General features: G+C 46.0%; 1 protein-coding gene across 2 annotated transcripts; it reads left to right on the top strand.

Annotated features, from left to right (window-relative positions):
- Window positions 1–379: 379 nt before the first annotated feature.
- On the top strand, window positions 380–20809 carry LOC130366742 (golgin subfamily A member 6-like protein 1). Of its 2 annotated transcripts, none has more exons than XM_056569070.1 (6): window positions 380–519; window positions 17552–17658; window positions 17847–18080; window positions 18712–18839; window positions 19018–19087; window positions 20595–20809. In XM_056569070.1, exons 1-6 carry the CDS (start codon window positions 417–419, stop codon window positions 20736–20738), a joined length of 786 nt encoding a protein of 261 aa, XP_056425045.1. In that variant the 5' UTR covers window positions 380–416; the 3' UTR covers window positions 20739–20809. The 2 variants fall into 2 exon arrangements, with proteins under 2 accessions (XP_056425045.1, XP_056425046.1); XM_056569071.1 differs by lacking the exon at window positions 380–519 and adding an exon at window positions 5447–5526.
- The last annotated feature ends 2092 nt before the right edge of the window (window positions 20810–22901 follow it).

Consider the following 22901-nt stretch of genomic DNA (forward strand, 5'->3'; position numbering starts at 1 on the left):
CTATATACAAGAATATAACTACTATAATACTGCCTCCTATATACAAGAATATAACTACTATAATACTGCCTCCTATATACAAGAATATATCTACTATAATACTGCTCCTATATACAAGAATATAACTACTATAATACTGCTCCTATATACAAGAATATAACTGCTATAATACTGCTATGTACAAGTTTAGTGTTATGACTTCAGCTTATCGCAGGTGTGCACCGATCTGTAATAGATGAATGATAAGTAAGTGCCCCCTGTAGTTATGTGGCGGGTCTATTGTCCCTTTCACGCTGCGCCTCCCTCACCTCCTCCTCCTTCCTCTCTAGATTCTTCTTGTTTCTAGGAAACTCATAGTAAACAGTTCCTGTACGTCGGCGTCTCGGAGAACTGACTCTGCCGCCTTCCCAGATACCATGTCTGATGTGGTTCACGCACGCTCGCCGTCTGCCCCCTCACTCAGCGTGCCACGTCCGCCACTGCCGCCACAGCAGCAGCACCGCCACCGCACAACCCACGGTAATACTCTCCTGTACATTTCCTTTCACTATAGGCGATAAACTTTTTTTTCAATTATTTTAATTGTTTTTTTACCGTAACTGTGATGACTGATTTTCATGTAAATGGTCGCAGATGGTTGTCTGTAAACGTGCGGCGCCGAATTTGCGATAAAATCTGTGAAATTTAAAACTGGAATTTTGAGGGTTCTATTGATGTGCGGTCAGAATTGGGGTACAGAGCGTGGGGTGGTAGTTTTCATATGTTAGCGGGTATATTGTGCTCGCGCCATTTTTTTAAATTTATATATATATATATATATATTTTTTTTTTTTGGATCTCTAAATAATTTATGGAAGAAAATTATTGAAACTTTTATATTTTTTTTATGTAACCTGCAGTACTTGGAAGTGATCACCAGGTGGCGCTGTTTCCCTTTACTTTAATCTGGCCCATTTAGTATCTTAAATTCTGTATCTTGTGATGTTTTATTTAAGGTCAGTGTTTCCCAGCCAGTGTGCCTCCAGCTGTTGCAAAACTACAACTCCCAGCATGCCCGGACAGCCAAAGGCTGTCCGGGCATGCTGGGAGTTGTAGTTTTGCAACAGCTGGAGGCACACTGGTTGGGTAACACTGACCTTATGCAAGTCAACTACTTGGTAGGGACGCTTTCATCCAGAGCCTCCTGTTTCACGGATAAAGTGCTAGAACCGCAGTGAAGACCGACACATGCACAAAGTAGTGCAGTATATTATACTCATTTACTGGCCACTTTATTAGGTACACCTGTTCTTGTTAACACAACTAGCTCATCGGCCATTAACATGGCAGCAAGTCAGTGCATTTAGGCATGTAGATGTGGTGAAGACAACTCGCTGAAGATCAAACCGAGCATCGGAACGGGAAAGGGATTTAAGTGACTTTGAACGTGTCATGGTTGTTGGTGTCAGACGGCCGCTCTGAGGACATCTTGGATTTTTACCCTCAATGATCTCTAGGGTTTACAGAGAATGATCCGAAAAAGAGAGAATATCCAGCGAGCAGCTGTTGTTTGGAGGAAAATGCCTTGTTGGTGTCTGAGTAGAATGGGCAGACTGGTTCGAGATGACAGAAATGCAACAGTAACTGGTTACAACTAAGGTATGCAGAATACAATTTGTAAACACATGTCCAACCTTGAAGCAGATGGGCTACAGATGCAGATGACCACACTGGAGCAGATGGGCTACAGCAGCGGAAGACCACACTGGAGCAGATGGGCTACAGATGCAGATGACCACACTGGAGCAGATGGGCTACAGCAGCGGAAGACCACACTGGAGCAGATGGGCTACAGCAGCAGAAGACCACACTGGAGTAGATGGCTACAGCAGCAGAAGACCACACTGGATCAGATGGGCTACAGCAGCAGAAAACCACTCCGGATGCCGCTCCTGTCCGCTAAAAACTGAAACCGGCTACAATTTACACTGGACAATGAAAGACTGGAAGAATGTTGTCTGGTATGAGGAGTGACAATCAAGATGGGTCAGAATTTGGGGTAAACAACATGAAGCATGGATCCATCCTGCCTTCTCTCAGGTTCAGGCTGGTTGGGGTGTAAAGGTGGGTGGGGGACATTTTCTGGGAACACTATGGGCCCCTTAGTACCAATTGATCCTGAAATAAACCCCACAGCCTGCCTGAGTATTGTTACTGACTATGTCCGTCCCTTTATGACCACCGTGTCACCTGTATCTTCTGATGATACTTCCAGCAGGATAATGAGGTCACATGATATCATCTCATACAGGACAATGAGGTCACATGACATCATCTCATACAGGACAATGAGGTCACATGATATCATCTCATACAGGACAATGAGGTCACATGACATCATCTCATACAGGACAATGAGGTCACATGATATCATCTCATACAGGACAATGAGGTCACATGATATCATCTCATACAGGACAATGAGGTCACATGACATCATCTCATACAGGACAATGAGGTCACATGACATCATCTCATACGGGACAATGAGGTCACATGACATCATCTCATACAGGACAATGAGGTCACATGACCCCAATGGCCTCCACAGTCACCAGATCTCATCCTATAGATCACTGCTGGGTGGAACCGGAGATCTACAGCAACTGTGTGATGTCATCATGTCCATATGGGGGAACTGTGTGATGTCATCATGTCCATATGGGGGAACTGTGTGATGTCATCATGTCCATATGGGGGAACTGTGTGATTTCGTCATGTCTATATGGAGGAACTGTGTGATGTCATCATGTCCATATGGGGGAACTGTGTGATGTCATCATGTCCATATGGAGAACTGTGTGATGTCATCATGTCCATATGGGGGAACTGTGTGATGTCATCATGTCCATATGGGGGAACTGTGTGATGTCATCATGTCCATATAGAGGAACTGTGTGATGTCATCATGTCCATATGGAGGGAGGAACTGTGTGATGTCATCATGTCCATATGGGGGAACTGTGTGATGTCATCATGTCCATATGGAGGAACTGTGTGATGTCATCATGTCCATATGTAGAACTGTGTGATGTCATCATGTCCATATGGAGAACTGTGTGATGTCATCATGTCCATATGGAGAACTGTGTGATGTCATCATGTCCATATGGGGGAACTGTGTGATGTCGTCATGTCCATATGGGGGAACTGTGTGATGTCGTCATGTCCATATGGGGGAACTGTGTGATGTCGTCATGTCCAATGGGGGAACTGTGTGATGTCATCATGTCCAATGGGGGAACTGTGTGATGTCATCATGTCCATATGGAGAACTGTGTGATGTCATCATGTCCAATGGGGGAACTGTGTGATGTCATCATGTCCATATGGAGGAACTGTGTAATGTCATCATGTCCGTATGGAGGAACTGTGTGATGTCATCATGTCCGTATGGAGGAACTGTGTGATGTCATCATGTCCGTATGGAGGAACTGTGTGATGTCATCATGTCCGTATGGAGGAACTGTGTGATGTCATCATGTCCGTATGGGGGAACAGTGTGATGTCATCATGTCCGTATGGAGGAACTGTGTGATGCCATCATGTCCATATGGAGAACTGTGTGATGTCATCATGTCCGTATGGAGGAACTGTGTGATGTCATCATGTCCATATGGGGGAACTGTGTGATGTCATCATGTCCATATGGGGGAACTGTGTGATGTCATCATGTCCATATGGGGGAACTGTGTGATGTCATCATGTCCATATGGAGGAACTGTGTGATGTCATCATGTCTATATAGAGGAACTGTGTGATGTCATCATATCCGTATGGACCAAACTGTGTGAGGAACATTTTCAGCACCTTTTATGGCTGAATATAACCCAAAACATTGGTCTCCGAACTATGAACCTCCAGATGTTGCAAAAGTACAACTCACCGTCCCGGGCATGCTGGTTTGCAACATCAGTTTGAAGACCCCCTGACCTACAAAGACTCGGTGGAGGCGGTGGTGGCGGCTCTCTGAAGGAATCAGTCCTGTAGAACCGCTGGCCGTGAGCTGACCCCTCCTCTGGTGACACCATTCCCCACACCCACCGCCCCGTTTCCTTGCCGCTTTCTTGTCTATAACAAGTCATTGTGTCTTTTCCCATCATCACATCAGCAGCTGGGGAGACGCTTTAATATATTCTCCAGGTTACATCGGAGCCGACGCGGCGCTGACAACGAGAATTACGCAGCTAAAAATAATGAGTCCTGCTGATTAGTCCCATTTACAGGCGCAGGATGGCATCCTCCCGTGACTGGGGGGGAACTGCACCGCCACATCTGTCCTGTTCACATGGAAATCAGCAGTTTATATTAGCGTTACCATACTTAAAGGGGTATTCCTACCAGAAGGTCACAAAGGTCGATGAAGTCCAATAAAGGGGTAGTCCTACTAGAAGGGCACGAAGGAAGAAAAAGTCCAGCAATTGGGACCCCAATAGAACGATTGTTGCTTCATTAAATTCAATAAGCTTTAAAGGGGGTACTCCGTACCTAGACATCTTATCCCCTATCCAAAGGAAAGGGGAAAAGATGTCTGATCGCAGGGGTCCTGCCGCTAGGGCCCCCCTGTGATCTCCCTGCTGCACCCGGCGTTCATTTAGAGCGTCGGGTGCAGCGACGGAGGCTCGTGACGTCATGGCCGCACCATGCTCGTGACGTCACGGCCACACCCCCTCAATGCAAGTCTATGGGAGGGGGCGTGACTGCCGTCACGCCCCCTCCCATAGACTTGCATTGAGGGGGCGTGGCCGTGATGTCACGAGCCTCTACCCCGCATCGCCACTGGAGTTCGCTCCGTGCACCGGATGTACCTTTAAACCAAGGAGGCCATCTCCCAGCATTCAGATACCCTCATATAGGACCATAGTGGAGGTCCAACAACAGGACTATCCTAAAGGCCCATTGCTATAAAACCAGTTTTTTCTGCTCAGGATTTCGGGTATTTTGGTGGCAGATCCTTTTGGTTCATCTCATTGAACCAGAGATGACATCTCCAGACGGGCAACATAAGATCCGGGGATCCAATCTTCAGACAGGTACCAAAAGATCCAAACTAGAGATCTCCAGACTGGAGTGGTCATACCTAGTCTGGAGAGGACATCACTGGAATTGATGTTGCCAAAAAACTACCAAAAGATTGAGATGACTGAACTATAGCAAAAAAATATCCATGTAGGGGATCTCCAGCACGACGGCTATAGCTCCAGAGAAGACATTTCTAGAATGGCCCAAAAAGAAGATCTAGGTACGATGACTCAGAAGTGTCACCAAAAGATAAAAAGATGGGGGAGATTCATTAAAACCTGTCCAGAGGAAAAGTTGCCCATAGCAACCAATCAGATCGCTTCTTTCATTTTTGAAAAGGCCTCTGAAAAATGAAAGATGCGATCTGATTGGTTGCTATGGGCAACTGGGCAATGTTTCCTCAGTACGGTCTTGAGGAATCTTCCCCGATATTACTAGACTGGCACAAATATCTGTGGTGTCCCGGTACTGTATTTCATATTGTACCTGGTGTGCTGGGTCCCCAAAGTCAGAGTTCCTTGGTACCGTTGGGGTCCGCTTGCTGAGATTACCCCTAGTCACCTCTTTGTTCTTTAATTTGTGTTACATCTATATAATTAGTGTAATGTATTGATTTATACAGTGTCTGCAGGACCTTAGGTCACATGACTAATGATTCTACTGTTATGGTATGCTAAAGGACCTTCCAGGTCACGTGGGTAGTCACATGTTCTACCATAATCCTTTGTGTAAAGGACTGACAGTTGGGATGAACCAATCAGCTCAAGGCCAGCCCCTGCCCATATAAGGGAGCTGCCAGCCAATCCTCTCGCTCTCTCTCTTCTCGGGCTCTTCTCTTGCGCTCTTGCTCCTGAGCTGCAAAGCAAGCAGCATCTCTTGGGTTCCGGACTAGCAGAGAGAGGAGATCCGTGCGACTTACCAGGCAAAACCAGGCCTGAAGCCTAACAATCCCGCAACTTACTAAACGTGAGTTACTAAATCAAATCCCCGCTAAAGCTTGCGTGACTGCTGGACCTAAAACCAATCCCCTAAATCCAGCGGAACAACGTAGATCAATCTCCAGAGCTTATACTCACAAGGTCCCAACCAACTGTCAGGATCCTCATAGACTGTACATCTGTAAAGACTGTTCCTGTTTTACCCTCTGCATAAAATCTGCAGTAAAGTTTTCTACAGTTTTCTGAATCTCCGGTTGTGGACAATCATTTATTCCTCCCCATTGTTCTTGGGACGGGTGACGATAGGACAAGTATATATTGAGGAGCCATCACCCTGGCGTCACGACAGTTAAGGGTTAAACCAGCACCCTTTCATCACTGCACAGCTACACCCCATATACCCTATACCCCCACAAGCTTACCACATATCCATGTGACAGATAAAGATCCAGAGAAGACATCTCCAGACTGGCCAAAAAAGATCTAAGTATGATGACTCCAAACTTGGCCCAAAAAAGATCTAGGTACAATGGCGGAGATTTATCAAAACCTGTCCAGACGAAAAGTTGTCCAGTTGCCCATAGCAACCAATCAGATCACTTCTTTCATTTTGCAGAGGCCTTTTCAAAAATTAAAGAAGCGATCTGATTGGTTGCTATGGGCAACTGGACAACTTTTCCTCTGGACGGGTTTTGATGAATCTCCCTCATCATCTCTATCTTTTGGGCCATTCTAGAAATGTCTTCTCTGGAGCTATAGCCGTCGTGCTGGAGATCCCCTACATGGATATTTTTGTGCTATAGTTCAGTCATCTCTATCTTTTGGTAGTTTTTCGGCAACATCAATTCCAGTGATGTCCTCTCCAGACTAGGTATGACCACTCCAGTCTGGAGATCTCTAGTTTGGATCTTTTGGTACCTGTCTGAAGATTGGATCCCCGGATCTTATGTTGCCCGTCTGGAGATGTCATCTCTGGTTCAATGAGCTGAACCAAAAGGATCTGCCACCAAAATACCCGAAATCCTGAGCAGAAAAAACTGGTTTTATAGCAATGGGCCTTTAGGATAGTCCTGTTGTTGGACCTCCACTATGGTCCTATATGAGGGTATCTGAATGCTGGGAGATGGCCTCCTTGGTTGAAAGGTTTCTTTAAAGGGGTACTCCACCCCTAGACATCTTATCCCCTATCTAAAGGATAGGGGATAAGATGTCTGATCACAGGGGTCCCGCCGCTGGGGACCCCCCTGCGATCTCGGCTGTGGCACCCCAGACATCCGGTGCAGGAAGCGAAGTTTGCTCTGTGCCGGATGACTGGTGATGTAGGGTGAAGGTTTGTGACGTCACGACCACGCCCCGCTCATGCCATCACGGCAATGCCCCCTCAATGCAAGTCTATGGGAGGGGGCGTGACGGCCGTCACGCCCCCTCCCATAGACTTGCATTGAGGGGGCGTGACCATGATGTTACAAGTGGGGCGTGGCCGTGACGTCACAAGCGACCGGTTTTGATAAATCTCCGCCAATGACTCCAAAGTGTTACCAAAAAGAAGAGATGGCATCACTAGACTGGCACAAATATCCATGTGTGGGATCTTCAGGGTAATGGCTAAAGATCCAGAGAAGACGTCTCCAAGGTGGGAAGTAATGAAAAATGACATTTCTAAACTGGAACCAAAATGGCATCTCTAGCCCCGGATGGACTCGACATCAGATGACCTTTCTAGGGTGGCAACAAGTGAACCACAGACGATACCCGTAGACCGGCAACAGAATATTCGGAAGACTATCATGAAAGGATCCATGTCAGGTGGCATTCACACCACGTTTTGGCAGTACAGTTCCCCTATACGTGTTCAATGTGAAAACCGTACGGAACCGTATTGAAAACCGTATGCATTGACTCTCCATTGAAAACCGGATGCAATAGGATGCATCCATTTTGCGTCTTGTACGGTTTTGTCCGTTTTTTTCCCGTACCCGAAACCGATGCACGGGTTTCGGTCCGCGTGAAAAACCATATTAAAACCGTATATGTTTTTTTTTTTTTTTTTTAACATGGGAGTCAATAAGAACCGTATGTGCGTACGGTTCCATCCGGTTTGCACCATACGGTTTTTGACTTTGCACAGTTTTGTTTTCTTGGAATTTCAATCAAACAAGTGAAACTTTATTCATAATGGAGTGAAAAGTTAACAACGTGTACGTTTTTTTTCTTAACGGATCATTTTTCAAACCGTATACGGGTTAAAATTTGTACACACGTTTTGATACAGTTTAGTCCGGTTTTGAGGAATCAGTTTTTCTTCAAAAACCTGATACGGGAACTGTATTGCAAAAAACGTGGTGTGAACCCGGCCTTACATGTCTCCTGACTGGTACATGACCTCACTAGACTGGCAACCAATGATCCAGAGGGAACGTCTCCACACTGGCACCAAAAGACTTGTGCCGAGGAAGAGTCGACCAGTTGCCCATAGCAACCAATCAGATCGCTTCTTTTATTTTTCAGAGGCCTTTGCAAAACTTATATAAGCGATCTGATTGGTTGCTATGGGCAACTGGTCGACTTTTCCTCGGCACAAGTACAGTGGTCCCTCAACATACGATGGTAATCCGTTCCAAATGGACCATCGTTTGTTGAAACCATTGTATGTTGAGGGATCCTTGCAATGTTAAGTATAGGACAGTGGTCTACAACCTGCGGACCTCCAGATGTTGCGAAACTAGATTTGCAACATCTGGAGGTCCACATGTTGAAGACCACTGTTAGACGAAGTTGTACTCACCTGTCCCCGCCGCTCCGGATCGTTGCCGTCCATCGCTGTTGCCGTGTCCCCAGGGTGTCCCCGACGCGCCAGTAAGGCCTCTGCTTCCCCGGCATCCTCGCTCTCCGTCGCCGCCATCAAGTCGCTACGCACGCCGCTCCTATTGGATGACGGGACGGCGTGTGCAGCGACGTGATGACGACGATGGAGAGCGCCGACGATGCAGGGGATCCTGAAGAGGACGCGCCGGAGCCCCGAGGACAGGTAAGTGATCGTCAGCGGACCACACGGGGCACCGTAAACGGCTATCCGGTGGCAGCTGAAGCAGTCTGCACTGCCGGATAGGCGTCTATGCGATGGCCCCGACATACAAAAGCATCGTATGTTGATGCTGCCTTCAACATGCGATGACCTCTGAGAGTGATCGTATGCTGAAATGATCGTATGTCGGGGCCATCGTAGGTCGGGGCGTCACTGTATTGATGAATCCCCCATAGAGATGGCATCTGCAGGTTGGAAACTAAAGATCAAAAGAGGGCATTACTAGACTGGCGTTGTAGGGAGGTCATACGGGCACGTGGAGGCCACACACACTACTGAGCCTCATTGGGACTTGTATTAAGGACATTACATAAAGTGGGATCAGCCTGTAGTGGGGTTTCCCACTTTGGTTTTGAGTGTGATTCCATATCCAGACCTCCATGGGTTGATACATTTCATTTCCATTGATAATTTGTGTGTGATTTTGTTGTCAGCGCATTCAACTATGTAAAGACGAAAGTATTTCATACGATTAGTTCATTCATTCAGATCTAGGATGTGTTCCCTTTATTTTTTTTAGAGCAGTGGAGTTATACATCTACCCTCCAGCTCTATCTGTATACTACTGCTATCTCTATGGGATCAGGATATGTAGTAGTTATACACCACTCCTCCAGCTCTGTCTGTATACTACTGCTATCTCTATGGGATCAGGATTGATAGTAGTTATACACCTCCCCTCCAGATCTGTCTGTATACTGCTGCTATCTCTTTGGGATCAGGTTATATAGTAGTCATACACCTCCCCTGAGGCTGTGTTCACGCATTATGGTTTTTTATTTTTATTCTTTTGCTGTGATTTTCCCATAATCGCAGTAAAAATGGTGGTATTTTACCTACTTATGAGTCTAATGCAGTGTTTTCCAAACACTGTGCCTCCCGCTGTTGCAAAACTACAACTCCTAGTATGCCTTGGCATGCTGGGAGTTGTAGGTTTGCAACAGCTGGAGGCACTCTGTTCGGAAATCACTGGTCTAATGAGTTCTAATTAGATAACCATGTGCAGTGATCAGACGCCACACCCTCTCTCTGCAAAACCAGAGGATTCATGGGAATTGTAGGCAGTATTAGGAAATCATTTCTGTTCTAAACAGAAACATGGCTGAAAACTTATTCCTGCCAAAACGTATTCCTGCCAACACAGGGAAGCACAAGACAAACACAAGAACCTCTACTAGTTCCCGTTAATATTAAAATAACGCTTCATGTGCCGCGGCAGTAAAATAAAATCGTGTTCACTCTGCGCCAGAGATTGCTTATGCGGCCGCCCCGCTGTTAGTAAGGCTACATAGGCAAATATGTTTTTTTGGGTTTATTTTGTTTTGGCAACCTGATCCATGGAATTAATTTGCGCTTGTGTATTCGCACAGACACCATGCGGCTTTGTCTTTGCGGGGACCCCGAGTGGGTAATCTTCTTAATATCTAAGCGCACCCCTCCCCCACATTACTGGGGGGCCGACATAAATGAAGAGATACGACCCCGTAATAAGCAGATGTGAGGGAAAAGAAAGAAAAATAAAATATTTTCATCTGATTTTAGAGATCCCGGAGATACGCGGGAGATGATTGCTGAGGGGCTGGTTGCCATGGAGACAGCTGCCCTCGTTAGACCATCGCGCTGGGTTTTTATGGCTACTTGCAAAAAAGAAAAAAAAATGCGAAAAAAATCCCTTTCAGAGGGACCGAAATATTAGGGAATTGTAAATTAGTGATGAGAGGAGAGCGGAAAAAAATCGGTGGACGGACAAAACGGTAAATTGTGAAATATATCCTTCTGAAATGCTCTGTGTTGGAGAGGACTCCTTTCCCTACATAATGTTCTGTTTTGTGACCTTTCCCTATATTTTCGGACTACTCCTCTGAAATGCTCTGTGTTGGAGAGGACTCCTTTCCCTACATAATGTTCTGTGTTGTGACCTTTCACTTTATTTACGGACTACTCCTCTGAAATGCTCTGTGTTGGAGAGGACTCCTTTCCCTACATAATGTTCTGTGTTGTGACCTTTCACTATATTTTCGGACTACTCCTCTGAAATGCTCTGTGCTGGAGAGGACTCCTTTCCCTACATAATGTTCTGTGTTGTGACCTTTCACTATATTTTCGGACTACTCCTCTGAAATGTTCTGTGTTGGAGAGGACTCCTTTCCCTACATAATGTTCTGTGTTGTGACCTTTCACTATATTTTCGGACTACTCCTCTGAAATACTCTGTGCTGCCGAGGACTCCTTTCCCTACATAATGTTCTGTGTTGTGACCTTTCACTATATTTTCGGACTACTCCTCTGAAATGTTCTGTGTTGGAGAGGACTCCTTTCCCTACATAATGTTCTGTGCTGTGACCTTTCACTATATTTTCGGACTACTCCTCTGAAATGTTCTGTGTTGGAGAGGACTCCTTTCCCTACATAATGTTCTGTGTTGTGACCTTTCACTATATTTACAGACTACTCCTCTGAAATGCTCTGTGTTGGAGAGGACTTTGCTCCTTCCACTGGGTGAGGGAGCATTCACCTCACGATTTTGACCTATGGTGCCCGTATACGGTTTTGTAACCGTATGCCGCCGTATCGGGAACCGTATACATTGACTTTCCATACAAAACCACACACACCAAGATGCATCCGCTTGTGTACGGTTTTGTGCTTGTACGTTTTTTTTTCCTTAGTCTACTGTGGGTTTGTGTCCTGTTTTAAAACCGTATTTGCACCGCATTCGTTTTTTGTTACATTGAAGTCAATGCAAACCGTATGTGTCGACAGTGGCATACGGTTTTTTGTATACGGTTTTGTCTTGCACATGCTCAGTAGAAGTGTTAAAGGGGTACTCCAGCCCCAAGACATCTTATCCCTTATCCAAAGGATAGGGGATAAGATGTCCGACCGCTGGGGACCCCCCGCAATCTAGCATGCAACACCCCCCTGTAAGTACTGCCGGAAGCGCTGGAGGCTCTGTCTTATGCCTCCCGACCATGGGGACGGAGTATTGTGACGTCACGACTCCGCCCCCATGTGATGTCACGCCCCGCCCCCTCAATGCAAGTCTATGGGAGGGGGCGTGGCGGCCGTCATGCCCCCTCCCATAGACTTGCATTGAGGATGTGGGGCGTGACATCACAAGGGGGCGGAGTCATGGTGTTGCGATACTCCGGCCCCATGGTCGTGAAGCTTCAGACATGGAGCAATCATTGCTTCGTGCATCTGAGATAGGTGGGTGCTGCATGAGAGATTGCAGGGGTCCCCTGTGGTCAGACATCTCATCCCCTATGCTTTGGATAGGGGATAAGATGTCTTAGAGCTGGAGTACCCCTTTAAAGTTCAGTGTGTGACCTTCCATAAATTCAGCACACTCCTCTCCTTAAAGGGGTACTCCGGTGGAAAACTTTATTTTTATTATTATTATTATTGTTTTTTTTTTTTTTTTTCTATCAACTGGTGCCAGAAAGTTAAACAGATTTGTAAATTACTTCTATTAAAAAATCTTAATCCTTCCAGTACTTATTAGCTGCTGAATACTACAGAGGAAATTATTTTCTTTTTGGAACACAGAGCTCTCTGCTGACATCATGAGCACAGTGCTCTCTGCTGACATCTCTGTCCATTTTAGGAACTGTCCAGAGCAGCATATGTTTTCTATGGGGATTTTCTCCTACTCTGGACAATTCTTAAAATGGACAGAGGTGTCAGCAGAGAGCACTGTGGTCATGATGTCAGCAGAGAGCTCTGTGTTCCAAAAAGAAAAGAATTTCCACTGTAGTATTCAGCAGCTAATAAGTGATAGAAGGATTAAGATTTTTTCATAGAAGTAATATACAAATCTGCTTAACTTTCTGGCACCAGAAAAAAAGTTTTCCACCGGAGTACCCCTTTATATACTCTGTGCTTCTGAGGACTTACCATTCAGTGTGTGACCTTCTATAAGTTCTGTACACCCCTCTCCTGAAATCCTCTGCTCATGGTGTGAGGACATCCCTCTCCTGAACTCCCCTTCATCTAGGCGGCCATCTTTTTCTGGAAGGTGTCCTGTCTCTGGCTGTGTTGACCGTAGTGAATTCTTGACATTGCTGACCCCAGGGCCGGTGACAGGTCAAAGGTGAAGAACGTGGATTTTATGGGACACAAAGAATCCTGATTGTACAAATAAAGATAAAATAACATCTACAAACGTGTTTTATGGAGGCGCCTGTTCACACTTGTAAATAAGGAGCCCCCAGCATGTCTGACACGTGTCCATGGTTACAGGTCACATGGTCACCGAACACCAAACACTTTCTCACGACTCTCATCTCAGCTTTGTTCTCTCCAGAAGGCTGGATGACAATCCCATGTTCAGGGGAAACAGCGCCACACCTGTTCACAGGTTGAGGGTGGTATTGCAGCTCATTCCCATTCATTTCAAAGACAAAGCAGTGCCCGCTTCATAAAGATGAGTGATGGCAGTAAATAATAGACATCTCAATCCCACCAATCATTAACTCATTAAGTGCCATGATCAATAGTGATCATGACACTTTAGAGCCTGAAAGACAGGTCCGGAGACCGATCGGCATCTCAGCAACATATATGTGGGATGATATTTAGTTTCTATGGCAGCAGGAGGCCTTCACTAGTCCTCAGTATTTCTATGGCAGCAGAAGGCCTTCATTAGTCCTCAGTGTTTCTATGGAAGCAGGAGGACTTCACTAGTCCTCAGTGTTTCTATGGCAACAGGAGGCCTTCACTAGTCCTCAGTGTTTCTATGGCAGCAGTAGGACTTCACTAGTCCTCAGTGTTTCTATGGCAGCAGGAGGCCTTTACTAGTCCTCAGTGTTTCTATGGCAGCAGGAGGCCTTTACTAGTCCTCAGTGTTTCTATGGCAACAGGAGGCCTTCACTAGTCCTCAGTGTTTCTATGGCAGCAGTAGGCCTTCACTAGTCCTCAGTGTTTCTATGGCAGCAGGAGGCCTTCACTAGTCCTCAGTGTTTCTATGGCAGCAGGAGGCCTTCACTAGTCCTCAGTGTTTCTATGGCAGCAGGAGGCCTTCACTAGTCCTCAGTGTTTCTATGGCAGCAGTAGGACTTCACTAGTCCTCAGTGTTTCTATGGCAGCAGGAGGCCTTCACTAGTCCTCAGTGTTTCTATGGCAGCAGGAGGCCTTCACTAGTCCTCAGTGTTTCTATGGCAGCAGGAGGCCTTCACTAGTCCTCAGTGTTTCTATGGCAGCAGGAGGCCTTCACTAGTCCTCAGTGTTTCTATGGCAGCAGGAGGCCTTCACTAGTCCTCAGTGTTTCTATGGCAGCAGGAGGACTTCACTAGTCCTCAGTGTTTCTATGGCAGCAGGAGGCCTTCACTAGTCCTCAGTGTTTCTATGGCAGCAGTAGGCCTTCACTAGTCCTCAGTGTTTCTATGGCAACAGGAGGCCTTAACTAGTCCTCAGTGTTTCTATGGCAGCAGGAGGCCTTCACTAGTTCTCAGTGTTTCTATGGCAGTAGGAGGCCTTCACTAGTCCTAAGTGTTTCTATGGCAGCAGGAGGACTTCACTAGTCCTCAGTTTTTCTATGGAAGCAGGAGGCCTTCACTAGTCCTCAGTGTTTCTATGGCAGCAGGAGGCCTTCACTAGTCCTCAGTGTTTCTATGGCAGCAGGTGGCCTTCACTAGTCCTCAGTGTTTCTATGGCAGCCGGAGGCCTTCACTAGTCCTCAGTGTTTCTATGGCAGCAGGAGGCCTTCACTAGTCCTCAGTGTTTCTATGGCAGCAGGAGGACTTCACTAGTCCTCAGTGTTTCTATGGCAGCAGGAGGCCTTCACTAGTCCTCAGTGTTTCTATGGCAGCAGTAGGCCTTCACTAGTCCTCAGTGTTTCTATGGCAACAGGAGGCCTTAACTAGTTCTCAGTGTTTCTATGGCAGCAGGAGGCCTTCACTAGTCCTCAGTGTTTCTATGGCAGCAGGAGGCCTTCACTAGTCCTCAGTGTTTCTATGGCAGCAGGAGGACTTCACTAGTCCTCAGTTTTTCTATGGAAGCAGGAGGCCTTCACTAGTCCTCAGTGTTTCTATGGCAGCAGGAGGCCTTCACTAGTCCTCAGTGTTTCTATGGCAGCAGGTGGCCTTCACTAGTCCTCAGTGTTTCTATGGCAGCCAGAGGCCTTCACTAGTCCTCAGTGTTTCTATGGCAGCAGGAGGCCTTCACTAGTCCTCAGTGTTTCTATGGCAGCAGGAGGCCTTCACTAGTCCTCAGTGTTTCTATGGCAGCAGGAGGCCTTCACTAGTCCTCAGTGTTTCTATGGCAGCAGGAGGCCTTCACTAATCCTCAGTGTTTCTATGGCAGCAGGAGGCCTTCACTAGTCCTCAGTGTTTCTAGGGAAGCAGGAGGCCTTCACTAGTCCTCAGTGTTTCTATGGCAGCAGGAGGCCTTCACTAGTCCTCAGTGTTTCTATGGCAGCAGGAGGCCTTTACTAGTCCTCAGTGTTTCTATGGCAGCAGGAGGCCTTCACTAGTCCTCAGTGTTTCTATGGCAGCTGGAGGCCTTCACTAGTCCTCAGTGTTTCTATGGCATCAGGAGGCCTTCACTAGTCCTCAGTGTTTCTATAGCAGCAGGAGGCCTTTACTAGTCCTCAGTGTTTCAATGGCAGCAGGAGGCCTTCACTAGTACTCAGTGTTTCTATGGCAGCAGGAGGCCTTTACTAGTCCTCAGTGTTTCTATGGCAGCAGGAGGCCTTCACTAGTCCTCAGTGTTTCTATGGCAGCAGGAGGCCTTCACTAGTCCTCAGTGTTTCTATGGCAGCAGGTGGCCTTCACTAGTCCTCAGTGTTTCTATGGCAGCCGGAGGCCTTCACTAGTCCTCAGTGTTTCTATGGCAGCAGGAGGCCTTCACTAGTCCTCAGTGTTTCTATGGCAGCAGGAGGCCTTCACTAGTCCTCAGTGTTTTTATGGCAGCAGGAGGCCTTCACTAGTCCTCAGTGTTTCTATGGAAGCAGGAGGCCTTCACTAGTCCTCAGTGTTTATATGGCAGCAGGAGGCCTTCACTAGTCCTCAGTGTTTCTATGGCAGCAGGAGGCCTTTACTAGTCCTCAGTGTTTCTATGGCAGCAGGAGGCCTTCACTAGTCCTCAGTGTTTCTATGGCAGCTGGAGGCCTTCACTAGTCCTCAGTGTTTCTATGGCAGCAGGAGGCCTTCACTAGTCCTCAGTGTTTCTATGGCAGCAGGAGGCCTTCACTAGTCCTCAGTGTTTCTATGGCAGCAGGAGGCCTTCACTAGTCCTCAGTGTTTCTATGGCAGCAGGAGGGCTTTACTAGTCCTCAGTGTTTCTATGGCAGCAGGAGGCCTTCACTAGTCCTCAGTGTTTCTATGGCAGCAGGAGGACTTCACTAGTCCTCAGAGTTTCTATGGCAGAAGGAGGCCTTCACTAGTCCTCAGTGTTTCTATGGCAGCAGGAGGGCTTTACTAGTCCTCAGTGTTTCTATGGCAGCAGGAGGCCTTCACTAGTCCTCAGTGTTTCTATGGCAGCAGGAGGACTTCACTAGTCCTCAGAGTTTCTATGGCAGAAGGAGGCCTTCACTAGTCCTCAGTGTTTCTATGGCAGCAGGAGGCCTTCACTAGTCCTCAGTGTTTCTATGGCAGCAGGAGGCCTTCACTAGTCCTCAGTGCCTACCACAGAGCGATCTCTTTATACAGTCGGCCTCAGGAGGACTCTACTAGCAGATCTGACTGATCATTGCTAAAAATTCTAATCGCCCAATTTTAACATTTATTAAATAAAACAAAACATATTTAATATCGCTGCGTGTGAAATTGTAAAATGTATTGATCCCACACAGTGAACTACTACTGCAGGTAATGTCCATCACAAGGCTGGGTGGCATCTTGATTATATGCCCATATATCATGTGTATGTTCGGTTATGATGTGTGTATATATATATATATATATATATATATATATATATACTGTGTATATATATATATGTTGTGTATGCCTATATATCATGTGTATGTTCGGTTATGATGTGTGTGTGTGTATATATATATATATATATATATATATATACACAGTATATATATATGTTGTGTATGCCTATATATCATGTGTATGTTTGTTTATTATGTATATATGAGCATATATGATCTATATGTCATATGGGATGTATATGCCCATATAAAAATGATATGTCATACATTAATTATATGGCTATATATGATGTGTATGCCTACACCCTCTGTGACCATCAGCCATTCTGGAAGCTGAAAAAGAGTCATGTGACACACTTCCCCATAGCCATGACTCCATAGGACCTGGGAGAGTCCTGTTATAGGTCAGAGAGGTGGAGCTCTTTTCTTCCAAGCCCTGACTGGCACTTTAGGAGACATTTTTTCAGGGTGTACTGCCCACTGCTGCAGCCTGGGTAGGACATCGTGCAGACGCCATAATCTAAAGATGTTGTGAGCCCCTGTAAATATAAAATACATTCTGAGAGATCACATTATTTTTTCCAGAAACTAACTCAGGGCCCCGCACACCATGTGAGACTTGTGCCAGCCTGCGTGCCACCATAGACAAAGTAGAGAAGGAAAAGGAGGAGGCCCTCAGAGAGCAGAACGAGGTAGGAACCCATAAGGAGGCACCAAGACCCTCTTCACATGATGACTCACTGTGCCATGATTCCACCGTACGATACCCAATAACGGATTGGTGAACGGCAAGGCGGCACATTTCTAATTCAATTCTTAAAATTTGAAAAATACAAAAAAAAAATTCATAAAATCTGTGGTGCCCGGCTCTGTGTTTCAGACATTCCAGAAACAGCTGGAGGAAATATCTAGGAACCGCAAACGTCTCGAAGAGGAAAGATTAAAGACGCTGCGTCAAAGGATACGGAAAGAGCTGGAGGAGGAGATGGAGGAGCTGCGGCGGACCTGGAAGGCGGAGTCTACCGCGGCTGTGGAGGAGGCGTGTCAGGAGACCCAGAGACAGGCGGAGAGGGAACGGGAGAGACAGATGCAGGCGGTGAAGGAGGCAGCAGAGGTGAGATACTGGTAGATGGTCCCACTACATAGTTTCATGGGCCACTGGTGGGCTCAGAGGGGCCACATGACCTTTCCCCCTAGTGTTGTGCTCTACAAGGATAGGATAATGCCAAGTCCACAACTCAATTCTGCTCACCCAGAACGTGGCAGCTCCATAGATCTCAATGGAAATGGAAGCTCGGGGGTGTGACCAAGAGCAAGTCCTAATGTACCTGCCCCTGCTCACCAATGAACCCGCCCCCGCTCACCAATGAACCCGCCCCTGCTCACCAATGTACCCGCCCCTGCTCACCAATGTTCCCGCCCCTGCTCACGAATGTACCTAGCCCTGCTCACCAATGTACCTGCCCCTGCTCACCATTGTACCAGCCCCTGCTCACCAATGTACCCGCCCCTGCTCACATATGTACCCGCCCCTGCTCACCAATGTGCCCGCCCTTGCTCACCAATGTACCCGCCCCTGCTCACCAATGTGCCTGCCCCTGCTCACCAATGTACCCACCCCTGCTCACCAATGTTCCCGCCCCTGCTCACCATACCATGTTATATTAGATCCTATAAAGCATAATCGTGTATAAAATGAAAAGCTTGAGCTGGGCCTAGTCATCCTCACCTCTTGTTCTTCTCAGTCCTATTACAAGCAGTGTGTTAAGGACGCAGTGGCGGAGACGGTGGCCGAGGAGCGGAAACGGTCGGAGATGCAGAAGATCTCATTGAGGAGGCGACATGAGGAGGAACTGAAGTCCTTCCAGGAGAAGTAAGACAAGGAGTTGTGTGATCTCCTTATGGGTCCTCACCACTGCTCTTACCGCCATGACTATTGCCTTGACTATTTGCCACTTATTCCTGTTGGGTTTACATTACGCGTTTCGGGTCACGTGATTAGGATCTTGTTCTAGACTCAAGTGTACTGAACCGATATTATATCCCAATAGGATTTGTGCAGTACAGGAGCAGCTGACCTGCGTCGTCCGGGAGAAGAACGACTTTGAGAGTCAATTTAAGGTATTACTATTTAGATCTACTCTATACATAGACTTCACTTTATATTTCTGTATGATATATAAATAAGTACACAGTGACCCCACCAGCAGAACAGTGAGTGCAGCTCTGGAGCATAATACAGGATATAACTCAGGATCAGTACAGGATAAGTAATGTAATGTATGTACACAGTGACCTCACCAGCAGAATAGTGAGTACAGTTCTGGGGTATAATACAGGATATAACTCAGGATTAGTACAGGATAAGTAATGTAATGTATGTACACAGTGACCTCACCAGCAGAATAGTGAGTACAGCTCTGGAGTATAATACAGGAAATAACTCAGGATCAGTACAGGATAAGTAATGTAATGTATGTACACAGTGACCTCACCAGCAGAATAGTGAGTACAGCTCTGGGGTATAATACAGGATATAACTCAGGATCAGTACAGGATAAGTAATGTAATGTATGTACAAAGTGACTCCACCAGCAGAATAGTGAGTACAGCTCTGGAGTATAATACAGGATATAACTCAGGATCAGTACAGGATAAGTAATGTAATGTATGTACACAGTGACCTCACCAGCAGAATAGTGAGTACAGCTCTGGAGTATAATACGGCATATAACTCAGGATCAGTACAGGATAAGTAATGTAATGGAAGTACACAGTGACCTCACCAGCAGAATAGTGAGTACAGCTCTGGAGTATAATACAGGATATAACTCAGGATCAGTACAGGATAAGTAATGTAATGTATGTACACAGTGACCTCACCAGCAGAATAGTGAGTGCAGCTCTAGAGTATAATACAGGATATAACTCAGGATCAGTACAGGATAAGTAATGTAATGTATGTACACAGTGACCTCACCAGCAGAATAGTGAGTACAGCTCTGGAGTATAATACGGCATATAACTCAGGATCAGTACAGGATAAGTAATGTAATGTATATACACAGTGACCTCACCAGCAGAATAGTGAGTACAGCTCTGGAGTATAATACAGGATATAACTCAGGATCAGTACAGGATAAGTAATGTAATGTATGTACACAGTGACCTCACCAGCAGAATAGTGAGTACAGCTCTGGGGTATAATACAGGATATAACTCAGGATCAGTACAGGATAAGTAATGTAATGTATATACACAGTGACCTCACCAGCAGAATAGTGAGTACAGCTCTGAAGTATAATACAGGATATAACTCAGGATCAGTACAGGATAAGTAATGTAATGTATGTACACAGTGATCTCACCAGCAGAATAGTGAGTACAGCTCTGGGGTATAATACAGGATATAACTCAGGATCAGTACAGGATAAGTAATGTAATGTATGTACACAGTGACCCCACCAGCAGAATAGTGAGTGCAGCTCGGGAGTATAATACAGGATATAACTCAGGATCAGTACAGGATAAGTAATGTAATGTATGTACACAGTGACCCCACCAGCAGAATAGTGAGTACAGCTCTGAAGTATAATACAGGATATAACTCTTCTTGTCTTTCGTGCAGGAGTTACAGCTGAATTACAAGCGGTTTATTGACCTGACAGACTCCGCCCTTCACTCTGATTACCTTTTGCGCTTGATCCGCTTGGGAAAACCTCCAGGATACGCCCACTGCGCCATCCAGACCGATGAGGATGTCCATCCTTAACAATGTTCTAGAATAAACCAGGCTGTAGAATATAAGCTTAGGATCAGTATTTGCTTCATGTTCATATTGTGTTATATCAATTAAATTATTCTTATTGTTTCCTAATTTAAATTTTTTTTTTACTTTGTGTATTTTTCTCTTCCTTTAATAAGTTGGATTTAGGGTAAAGAAACCACCATGCTGCAGTTTACTCTGTCACCACTAGAGGCCCTCAGCGCTCCACTATTTCCTTTATCAATATCGCTAGTATTCTACTCCCTCCATTTTCTATACCAGTCTTTCCCAACTAGGATGCCTCCAGCTGTTGCAAAACTACAACTCCCAATATGCCCGGACAGCCAAAGGCTGTCCGGGCATGCTGGGAGTTGTAGTTTTGCAACAGCTGGAGGCACCCTGGTTGGGAAACACTGTTCTCTGCTGACAACAATGTTCTTGCAAATATTGGTTGCATTGATCATGTGTTATACTCCAATCACATCCAAAGCTGCGAGCACCGAGGTCCCGATCAGCTAAGAAGACGAGTTTGGGGTTCCCTACCTGCCTCCGGCTCGTCCGATCGGCGCTCCAATAATGCAGGCAGCCTCAGCAGCCTGTAGCAATGGAGCGCCGATAACACTGATCAGTGCTGTGCTATGGCATAATATTGATCAGCATCTGCAAGAATTGCAAGCAGCAGTGTAGTCGCCATAGAGCAGCGTTTTCCAAACAGGGCGCCTCCAGCTGTTGCAAAACTACAACTCCCAGCATGCCCAGGCAGCCTTTAGCTTTAGGCATGCTTGGAGCTGAAGTTTTGCAACAGCTGGAGGCTCCCTGTTTGGAAAACACTGCCACATGGGGACTAAAAAATCGTAAAAAAAATAAATAAATAACAAATAAGCCCCTCATCTAATAAAAGTTTAAATCACCCCTCATTTTTCCCATTTTTTAAATAAAATAATGTAAACAAAAATTAACATAAGCATAGGAATGAATGGAGCACGTGCCTGCTGCAGCGCCCGCTCCTCACTGAGCTCCAGGGTCCCGTCCCGGTGATCTCGGGGGGGGGGGGGGGGGGGGGGGCTTATCTGTATACTGCTGCTATCTCTATGGGATCAGGATATATAGTAGTTATACACCTCCCCTCCAGCTCTATCTGTATACTGCTGCTTATCTCTATGGGATCAGGATATGTAGTAGTTATACACCTCCCCTCCAGCTCTATCTATATACTGCTGTTATCTCTATGGGATCAGGATATATAGTAGTTATACACCTCCCCTACAGCTCTATCTGTATACTGCTGCTATCTCTATAGGATCAGGATAGATAGTAGTTATACACCTCCCCCCCAGCTCTATCTGTATACTGCTGCTGTTATCTCTATGGGATCAGGATATATAGTAACTATACACCTCCTCCAGCTCTATCTGTATACTGCTGCTATCGCTATGGCATCAGGATATATAGTAGTTATACACCTCTCCTCCAGCTCTATCTGTATATTGCTGCTGCTATCTCTATGGGATCAGGGTATAAAGTAGTTATACACCTCCCCTCCAGCTCTATCTGTATACTGCTGCTATCTCTATGGGATCAGGATATATAGTAGTTATACACCTCCCATCCCAGCTCTATCTGTATACTGCAGCTATCTCTATGGGATCAGGATATATAGTAATTATACACCTCCCCTTCAGCTCTATCTGTATACTGCTGCTATCTTTATGGGATCAGGATATATAGTAGTTATACACCTTCCCCCCAACTCTATCTGTATACTGCTGCTATCTCTATGAGATCAGGGTATATAGTGGTTATACACCTCTCCTCCAGCTTTATCTGTATACTGCTGCTATCTCTATGGGATCAGGACATATAGTAGTTATACACCTCCCATCCCAGCTCTATCTGTATACTGCTGCTACCATCTGTATGGGATCAGGATATATAGTAGTTATACACCTCCCATCCCAGCTCTATCTGTATACTGCTGCTACCATCTGTATGGGATCAGGATATATAGTAGTTATACACCTCCCATCCCAGCTCTATCTGTATACTGCTGCTGTCTCTATGGGATCAGGATATATAGTAGTTATACACCTCTCCTCCAGCTCTATCTGTATACTGCTGCTGTTATCTCTATGGGATCAGGACATATAGTAGTTATACACCTCCCATCCC

The sequence above is a fragment of the Hyla sarda genome, chromosome 4 (genome assembly GCF_029499605.1).
Source record: "Hyla sarda isolate aHylSar1 chromosome 4, aHylSar1.hap1, whole genome shotgun sequence".
Taxonomy (NCBI): domain Eukaryota; kingdom Metazoa; phylum Chordata; class Amphibia; order Anura; family Hylidae; genus Hyla; species Hyla sarda.

Coding starts and splice junctions, on each gene's coding strand:
- LOC130366742 (XM_056569070.1), top strand. CDS start 417: ATGTCTGATGTGGTTCACGCACGCTCGCCGTCTGCCCCCTCACTCAGC. Junction 520..17,551: donor CCGCCACCGCACAACCCACG/GTAATACTCTCC, acceptor TATTTTTTCCAG/AAACTAACTCAGGGCCCCGC. Junction 18,081..18,711: donor CGGTGAAGGAGGCAGCAGAG/GTGAGATACTGG, acceptor TGTTCTTCTCAG/TCCTATTACAAGCAGTGTGT.